Source organism: Impatiens glandulifera, chromosome 2, assembly GCF_907164915.1.
Source record: "Impatiens glandulifera chromosome 2, dImpGla2.1, whole genome shotgun sequence".
Taxonomy (NCBI): Eukaryota; Viridiplantae; Streptophyta; class Magnoliopsida; order Ericales; family Balsaminaceae; genus Impatiens; species Impatiens glandulifera.
Window position 1 is genome coordinate 48,377,371 of NC_061863.1, and position 10,375 is coordinate 48,387,745.

A 10,375-nucleotide genomic window follows, 5' to 3' on the forward strand; every position below is an offset into this window, starting at 1 on the left:
TCCAATAGGTCGTGAGTCTACTCTTCACAGTTCTAGGAATGCAAGTAGGAACCTAAAAAACAATGTCATCAAAATTCGAAATGACCTGACCCTTGGGCTCAGAGCCACCTTTCGAGATGATGAACAGGAGAATCTTGGAATAAGTAATAAAGAAGCTCTTGAAAATGGACTGGGAAATCTTGGGTTTTGTGAAATCAAAAGATCAAGTGCAGAAGAAGACAATTTGGTCTTGAATAAGGCAGTGAGCCTTAATTCTGAAGTAGGGCGAATAAAAATCGATAACAAACATGAATCTAGTAGTGAAGAGGTTCAAAGTCAGAAAAAATCTACTAAAGCAGAACAAGATGAAAATCGAAGACAAAGCAGAAAGATCCTGGATCCAGAAGCTACTAAATCTATCACGGGAGAAGATGAGATCTACATGAGGCAACCCTCACTCAATGGCAATAGTATTCCATGTAATCAAACTGTAGCCATTGAGGATAGTGAGGCAAGTGATGCTTATGATTTCTCTGATGAAGAGGTCCAGGACAGTCTGGAAAGTCAGGAACCCAACACTTATATTCATTCATGAATATAGTGACATGGAACATAAGGGGACTCAATGACCCTCTAAAATGTAAAGAAATTAGGAGGATCATTGAGAATCAGAAGATCACTATTATGGGTATTCTTGAGACAAAAGTCAAAAGTCAGAACGTTGAGAAGGTTAGCAAACTGTGTATTGATAGTAGCTGGGAAATCATTCATAACTCAAATGACAAAACGGGCAGAATCTGGGTTATTTGGGATAACAATGTTGTTGAGGTGATGACTCTTTTTTCGAATGATCAAGCAATCCTGGTGGAGGTCAAAGACAGAATCACAAGAATCGTGTTTAATCTTGCTATTATCTATGGTAGCAACTCAAGCACGGAAAGAAGACTCCTCTAGAATTGTCTTAGAAACTGGATCGGTATTGATAAATCTTGGGCTGTCCTCGGTGATTACAACGTAACTAGAAACGAATCTGATCGTAGCCCAGAATCTGAAATTACTCGGGATATGATTGAATTTAATGACTGCATCAGAGATATGGGTTGTATCGAGCCTACCAATTCTGGGAACTTCTTCACTTGGTCTTCTACGAGAGGGAATGAACAAATTAGAAAAAGTAGAATTGACAGATGTCTGGTAAATGAGAACTGGATTAACCAATTTCCGAGAAGTCAACTTCATGTTTTGAATCCGGGTATATCTGATCACTGCCCGATTAAATTGTTCTGGGAAAAGGAAGAAAGGTTCAAAAGGCCCTTTAAATTTTTCAATTTTTGGATGGATAACGATAAATTCAAGGGTATCCTCGAAAGTGTATGGTCAACAGATGTCAGAGGTTCCAACATGTACAGGGTTTCTGAGAAGCTTAAGCTCCTGAAGAATCATCTCCAAAGCTTTGACAAGAAGAAGTTCAGCAATATCTCCAATAGAGTTCTGGCTGCTAGAGAAGAACTGGAAGAGGTTCAGAAAAAGTTATTAAGGGATGCTAGTGATGAACAACTCAATGAAACAGAAAGATATGCGCTTGAAAACTTCAGGAAGCTGAGTCTGCTTGAAGAGAATTTTGTTAGACAGAAATCAAGACAGAGTTGGCTTTCGTTGGGTGACAAAAACACAGCTTTCTTCTACAGAAAATGCAAGGCTAGAACCATGAGAAACAATGTGTACAGGCTGAAGAATGATGATGGTGAATATGTTCAGGGTCAAAAGGGTGTCCAAGATCTGGCTATTGATTTCTATAAGCAGCTTATGGGTACAAGAAAGCAGCATCAAAGTCACCTGAATACCTTGTATCAAATTATTGATAGGAAAATCTCTGCAGAAGATAGTCGCGAGTTGATAAGGGTGGTCACGAAGGTGGAGGTTAAAGAAGCTCTGTTTAGTATTGATGGGAATAAAAGTCCGGGTCCTGATGGGTTTAATGCACAGTTCTTCAAAGATAATTGGTCGGTTGTGGGTAAAGATGTTACTGATGGGGTTCTGGAGTTTTTCAAAAACAGGAAGATGTTAAAGCAATGGAATACAGCGGTCCTAACCTTGATCCCCAAAACTGCGGTACCTGAGAAAGTACAAGATTTCAGACCAATTTCCTGCTGCAATGTGATTTATAAAATAATTTCCAAAATCATTTCTAAACGTTTTAAAAATGTTATAGGAAAAATAATAAATCTTAATCAATCTGCATTCATCCCCGGTAGGACAATCTCTCATAATATTCTTCTCATGCAGAGCCTATTAAAAGGCTACGGGAAAAAGAAAATATCCCCGAGAGTGGCTTTCAAAATAGATATAAAGAAAGCTTTTGACTCTGTTAGATGGGAAGCCATTCGAGACTTTCTGGTTGTTTCTGCTTTTCCTATGATTTTTATCGATTGGATTATGCAATGCGTTTCATCATCCTGCTTTGTTGTTAGCGTCAATGGAGTCCACAGAGGCTATTTCAAAGGTGAAAACGGGGTAAGGCAAGGGGACCCCCTCTCTTCTTACCTTTTCGTAGCTATCATGGCGATCTTTGAGAGCATCTTCGCGATGTTCCGAAAGAATCGTCCATACATCTTTCACCCATTCTGTGAGGTAGAGGAGGTAACACATTTATGCTTTGCTGACGATTTGTTCATTCTAGCGCACGCAGACGTTGATTCCATTAAAACTATTAGGGCTGCACTAACGTTCTTTTCTGAGGTAACAGGTTTAACTATTAATGAAAGCAAAAGTGTGGCATTTTATGGAGGCGTGAAGGACGAAACAAAACAGGACATCTTCAACATCATGGGCATCAAGGAAGGCAGATTTCCCATAAGGTACTTAGGAATTCCGTTAACTGCAAAACAGATCGAGATCTCACACTGCAAGCCGCTGATTGAAAAGGTAAAAAACACGATATCTGGCTGGGCAGCGAAAAAACTTTCTTATGCAGGGAGGATCGAACTTATCAAAACCGTGGTTATGGGCATAGTTGGCTATTGGGCGCAGCAAATGGTCATTCCGAAGAAGGTAATGAAGGAACTCGACACACTGATGAGAAACTTTATCTGGGGAAATAGTGGAAGAGGAGGAAAGAAAGTCAAATGGACCGCTCTCTGCAAACCGAAGGACGAGGGAGGCATCGACTTAAAGAACTGTATCGAGTGGAACAAGGCTCTAACCTTCAAGCATCTGTGGGCTTTGGAGCGCAATCAGGAGTCACTATGGATCAAATGGGTGCATACGAGATTTATGAAACACGAAACCAGCATCTGGACCTGCAAAATTCACGAAGGTATGAGCTGGTCTCTAAAAAAGATTCTTAAACTAAGAAGCGATATTGCAGATCTTTATGACATCCGACTAGGGGACGGGAAAGGCACTCTATTCTGGCACGACCCTTGGTTTGAAAACCAGCCCATCATCGACAAGGAGCAGTTTCAAAATACTCGTATCAGAAGGGACTGCGCAAAAGCGAAAATCAGAGACATCAAATACGGGAATTGGAACTTGCTCTTGAGAAGAATTCCAGAAGGAAAGAGGATACTTGATCATATAAGTAACATACAACTACACGACAGACCGGATATTCATGAATGGAAAGCTGAGGACAATGGGAAGCTGGTATTGAAGAAAATATGGGAGGTAATCCGGGAAAAAGCGCAGAAAGTAGAATGGGCTCCTCTTGTATGGTCAACAAAGATTATCCCTCGACACCAGTTCATCCTATGGCTCGCCTTCTGGGAAAGACTCAACACACGTGATCGTATCAGTAAGTATATGAGCATCCCGGACGCGAGCTGTCTTCTATGCATAGGAAATGAAGAAACCATAGATCACCTATTCGGGAGCTGTTGTATTGCTTCGGAGCTTTGGGACAGATTCTATAAAAGCCTGGAGCTGATCAGTTTCCCGAGCGAATGGAATGAAATCAAAGAAGCGGCACTACTCAAAGCCAAGGGAAATAGATTTGCAACAAGCGTGTTCAAGTGCGGCTTTGGAGCAGTGGTGTATAACATTTGGCAAGAACGGAATGCAAGGGTATATGACAGAACCCGCAGGAGCATTGACGAGTTATGGAAAGATATTGTATCGGATTGCAGCGCCCTCGCGGGAACGTGGAGAGGAATTCCAAGCACGGAGCAGAACTGGAATATCTGCAGGAACTGGAATTTACCGTTTTTTAAACTCACTAGAATTAAAAGCATTGTAAACAGATAATTCATTTACGTTTTTAGCTTTTATTCAGAATGTTACGACTTCAAAATCATTCTAGGCCTGTCTAGAATGATCTCTTAAACTCGTGGTTTTTTTTTCCCGTTTTTGGGAATTTTTAATGAAATGACGCTAAGTCGTTTTCCCAAAAAAAAAAAAAAAAAAAAAAAAAAAAAAAATCTGAGATGTTTTTTCTATTTATTGTCCTTTGTTATCATATATAGAACAATATATCTATAATATAATATCACAATATCAATATTATATTAATTATTATATTAATTTTCTTGTAAATTTGATATAATATTTATATATTATATATATTAGACATAACCTCTAATCTAATATACAATATAACACCATTAATATGGTATTCGAGCCTTATTTTCGTTTTTAAGTGCATCCAAGTCATACTTTTTCACTACCTCCATCAATGGTTACTCTAACCATTGATGGAGGGATCTCATAAAATTTATTATTTAATTTTTTCTTTTCAATAATAATTTTTCATCAGTTTTTTAGATTTTTGTTTGATGTTTTTATTTTCTTCAGATATCATAGTCTCTAAGTTTTATTTTCAGTTATTGTTTTACCCAATCATTCTATTCTCATGGGATTTTACCTTATTTGTTGAATTATTTATTCAACCCATTGTCATCCCATTATTATAGTGTATTTTCTTTTCATTTGTTGTTTCACATCAGTATTCTATTTACATGAGATTCTACTTTCTTTGTCGGTTTTTAGTGCACATTATCATCACTCTATTGGATTGATTTCAACACTCATGACTTTATCAAGCTTGAAGATTATACCATCAACATTTCACAATCTCATCTTCAACCTTAAGTTGTCTAATTTTCTTTCATTTTGATTTTGATGAGGGGTATATGATAATATATATATATATATATATATATATATATATATATATATATATATATGATATATTATCACAATATTATAATATTGTGATAATATTAATATTATATTATTATATTGGTTTCTTATAAATTTAATATAATGTCTATAATTTATGTAATTCTGTATAATAATTTAATAAAATATTCCCTTTATTTTAACATCTTTAAAATTGGAAATGTCAATTTAGCTATTTATCTTCTTTCTTTTGAATCATTTTAGTTGTTCAACAATTCTTCATTTAAACTTTTATTGAAAAAAAAAAACTGTTCACATCCATTTGAAAAATCTTTCAACTGTTTTTTTTAGCAATTACTATTATCATTCTAAATGTTTCACATCTTGCTAGAGGAACAAATACTTCTATATAATCAATGTCATATTGTGTCTCATATTTGATTATATGCTCAAATGTCATTTCTTTGTTAAGGATTCTCGCCTTTTCTTTAAAACTTACAAAATTTATAATATATATATATATATATATATATATATTTAAATAACAGGAAGAAAAAACAATATAAAAAAATGGGACAACTAACGGGTTCAAATGTTATTAATTTATTATTTATGTAATATTTATAAATAAAAATTCATAGAGTTTGATAATAAATTGAGTTTTTTTAAATAAATATCACTTAATATATAAAAGATATATTTTTTTTAATTTTACTTAGTTGAATTATTATATTTTTTAATTTATTTTTTAAATGGTTAATGAAATATTATAATATAAGAGTAGTATAAATAAAGAGCAAAACGTTAATATCAAAAGATTAACTGGCAAAAAAAAAGGACGATAACCTCTTTTTATTGATTCCACGGTCTTTTTTTTCGAATCACATATACCATTTTTTATTATTATTTTAGTTGATAAATAAATTTAGAAAGAATAACATATATCGGTAAATATAGCAAGACTAAATAACTTCAACTGCCCAAACCTGACTTTTCCAATGTAAGATTAATTAGCCATGCAACCATGTCTTAACTAACGCAATTACTTTAATTAATTAACAAAAGGACAATCTAATGTATACATTTCAAACTATCAATTCCTATTTTATATTTCATATAAATTGATCGGTGATTAAATTATTTTAAAAAAATGTTATTTTCCCATCTCTTAATTAACTGATATATAACCCCATGCATTATACAATATCACAGAAACAACATCGATCTAAATCAATTAACAGACACAAATAATGAAAATCCTAGATTAAAACAACTCCATAAAGATGAATATGATGTGATTTCCAAGATTTTTCCATTTGCACAAAGGCATAAAGATGAAACTGATATGATAGTGTTTCCAAGATATTAAGTTTTAAATAAATGAGTTGGAGTAGGTCACTTACTGTAAATTTTTTTATTATTAAAGAATATAAGATTCATTAACTATAAACTAGCATGTAATTCGTGCACTTGTACGACTAATGATATAAAAATTAAAGAAAAAAAAATTCCTTTAAAATTGTGACTTTATAATTTAATTCATTATTTTTTATCTAATTATTAAAAAATATGACAAAACTTACCTTTATCCGATTGTTTTATTTAAAATTATTTTGTTATTTTTTTTAAACCTACTCAAAATCATATAAATTGAAACATTCATTATGTGGAAATAAAAGTAATTTCGATAAAATAAATCTTCAAACATTGAATTTTGGATCAAATTATCAATTAAATATAATATTTTAATGGGTCTAATATTACTTATTATTATATACTTATTTGAAAAAATAAGAATATTAAAGAAATCATTTAACCAATTTATTTAAGTTTTATATCTATAATAATTTTGATTATTTAATAACCAAATTCGAGGGTACATTCTTAAACATTTGATTACACATTTAGGCATAAACCCTTAGGTATCACCAAAGAACTCTTAGGTTTTTATCACTAATGTTTGTAACATTTTCTCCATAAATGAACCCTTAGATTTTTTTTAATGTTTGCGCTAGAACCCTAGTCATCAGTATGAAATGTTAACACTTTAACTGCTAGACCACTTATGATTGTTGAAATAATTTAATAATTTTGTGTATGCATATATATTTTGACCATTTTCATTTAATATCGGTCTATTATCTATCGGCAAAACACATCACAATTACACTTTAAAAATTAAACATCATTATATATATATATATATATATATATATATATATATTAGTTAATTAATTAAAAATTTGAACTTATATTGTAAAAATATCTCGCGTTCGTCTAATTCGGTGTTGAATTTAAAATATAAAATGTTATTAGCTTAGTTGGTTAAAGGGTTGTACTTTTTCGTTAGGTTGCAAGTCGAAACATACATATAACATTTTTTATTTTATTTTTAACCGTTATAAATTTATGGATGGGTCATCGCACAATCCGACCCAAATAAACATTTACTTTCATATATATATATATATATATATATTCAAATTAACCACACTCTTTACCAGCAATTCGGACCATTTAAAAATTAAACATCCACATATATATATATATATATATATATATATATATATATATATATATATATATATATATATATATATATATATATATATATATAATGTTAAAGTTTTTTCCCTAATCGCTTCAATAATTTAATCAAGGGATCCATCAAAGTTTATTCCAAATTGGACATTCAACCATTTATAATCTTCCAAAACATCTATAAATACAACCCATCTTTATGAATAAGTAAACAAACTTAAAAGATGGCACATTTGAAAACGTCTTCTTATGCCCTATCTTTGTCCCTTCTTTTTGTTCTCCTAAGTCATGAGGCTCTAGGAGCCACCTTCGAGATTCGCAACAACTGCCCCTACACAGTTTGGGCAGCCGCCACACCTGGAGGCGGTCGTCGCTTGGATAGAGGTCAGACTTGGGTTCTAAATGTTGCAGCCGGCACCAAGATGGCTCGCATCTGGGGTCGGACCAACTGCAACTTTGACGGCAGTGGTAGGGGTCATTGTCAGACAGGTGACTGTGGAGGGGTCCTCCAGTGTACTGGATGGGGACAACCTCCTAACACCCTGGCAGAGTACTCTCTTAACCAATTCAAAAACCTCGATTTCTGGGACATTTCAGTCATTGAAGGATTCAATATTCCCATGGAATTTGCCCCAACTAAGTCAGGACCGGACAAGTGCCACCCGATCTCTTGCACTGCTAACATTATTGGGGAGTGTCCTAACCAACTGAGTACCCCAGGTGGATGTAATAACCCTTGTACTGTTTTCAAGACTCCTCAGTACTGTTGCACCAATGGGCCGTGTGGGCCTACAGATTTATCAAGGTTTTTTAAGCAGAGGTGTCCGAATGCCTATAGTTACCCTCAAGATGATCCCACCAGTACCTTTACATGCCCAGGCGGTACTAATTATAGGGTTGTGTTTTGCCCACTTGGTGCGGCTCAAGAATTACGTATTGAAGAAATGTATGAAATTAACTAAGCTAGGCTGGAAGAATAATCTAGTCATTAAGTCATGTCACTTTATTGTGACTTATGACTTATCAATAAGACTCTAAATAAGATCAGATGGGACATTGAAAACCTTTTTTCTTGTATTTCCTCATCTCATAATAATGATTATCATCAACTCTCACGTTGTGATATAAATCATATAATAAATGCTTCTTTATTATAATATTTAATTCCAAAACCGTCATAAAATATCAAAAAAACTATTTAATTAGTTGTCCGTATAAGTTTTGCTTTAGAAGATGTTATAGTGTAAGCCTGATTTTCTTTATACAAAACTTGTTGGATTTAGCTTATTCTCAATTCTCATATACATACATTAGATAGAATTTAGCTTATCTATATATATAATGATGCTTAATTTTTAAAGTGTCCGGATTGTAGAATCGAAAATTATGGTTAATTTGGATATATGTGAGAGTAAATGAATACTTGGGTCGGATTGTGAGTTGATCTGCCCATAAACTTAAAACGGTTAAAAATAAAATTAAAAATGCTATAGGTATGGTTCAAACTTGCAACCTAACAAAACAAGTACAACTTTTAATCAACTAGGCTAATAACACTTTATATTTTAAATTGAACCCAAAATTTGATAAACGCGTGACATTTTAACAAAATAAGTTTAACTTTTTAACTAACTAATATATATATATATATATATATATATATATATAATGATGCTTAATTTTTAAAGTGTCCGGATTGCCGGGTCGAGAGCTGTGGTTAATTTGGATATATTGAGAGTAAATGGATACTTGGGTCGGATTGTGGGTTGACCCGCCCATAAACATAAAACGGTTAAAAATAAAAAATGCTATAAATATGGTTTGAACTTGCAACCTAATAAAACAAGTACAACCTTTTAACCAACTAGACTAATAACACTTTATATTTTAAATTCAACCCAAATTTTGATAAACGCGTGACATTTTAACAATATAAGTTCAACTTTTTAACTAACTAATATATATATATATATAATGATGCTTAATTTTTTAAGTGTCGAATTGTCGGGTCGAGAGCTGTGGTTAATTTGGATATATGTGAGAGTAAATTGATACTTGAGTCGGATTGTGAGTTGACCCACCCATAAACTTAAAACGGTTAAAAAAAATTAAAAATGCTATAGGTATGGTTCGAATTTGCAACCTAACAAAACAAGTACAACATTTTAACCAACTAAACTAATAACACTTTATATTTTAAATTCAACCTAAAATTTGATAAACGCGTGACATTTTAACAATATAAGTTTAACTTTTTACATAACTAATCTATATATATAATGATGCTTAATTTTTAAAGTGTCCGGATTGCCGGGTCGAGAGCTGTGGTTAATTTGGATATATGTGAAAGTAATGGATACTTGGGTCGGATTGTGGGTTGACCCACCTATAAAATTTTTACCGTAATATTTTTTTCACGATTTTTTATATTATTACTCGTGCAAATGCACGGGATACATGCTAGTTTTATTAAAACTAGTATTTTTTATTTAGCTTATACGTCAAGTTTATTTATTTTTTATATTTTTAATCATATTTATTATATATGTAAATATATATATATATATATTTAAATATATATATTTAAATATATATTATTAATTTAATTTTAAATATTAAAACATTATTTACATTAAAAAATGAAGTTTATTATATTATTTTTTAAATATAATTATTAATTTTTATATTATTGTTATTAATATTATTAACTTTAGTTTATTATATCTTTTTTAAATATAAT

At 32.1% G+C, this 10,375-nt stretch overlaps 1 protein-coding gene across 1 annotated transcript; it reads left to right on the forward strand.

Moving 5' to 3' along the window:
* The first annotated feature begins 7,857 nt into the window (after positions 1–7,857).
* Positions 7,858–8,763, forward strand: LOC124926267 (osmotin-like protein TPM-1). Its single transcript, XM_047466461.1, has one exon. It carries the CDS (start codon positions 7,860–7,862, stop codon positions 8,595–8,597), a length of 738 nt encoding a protein of 245 aa, XP_047322417.1. The 5' UTR covers positions 7,858–7,859; the 3' UTR covers positions 8,598–8,763.
* The last annotated feature ends 1,612 nt before the right edge of the window (positions 8,764–10,375 follow it).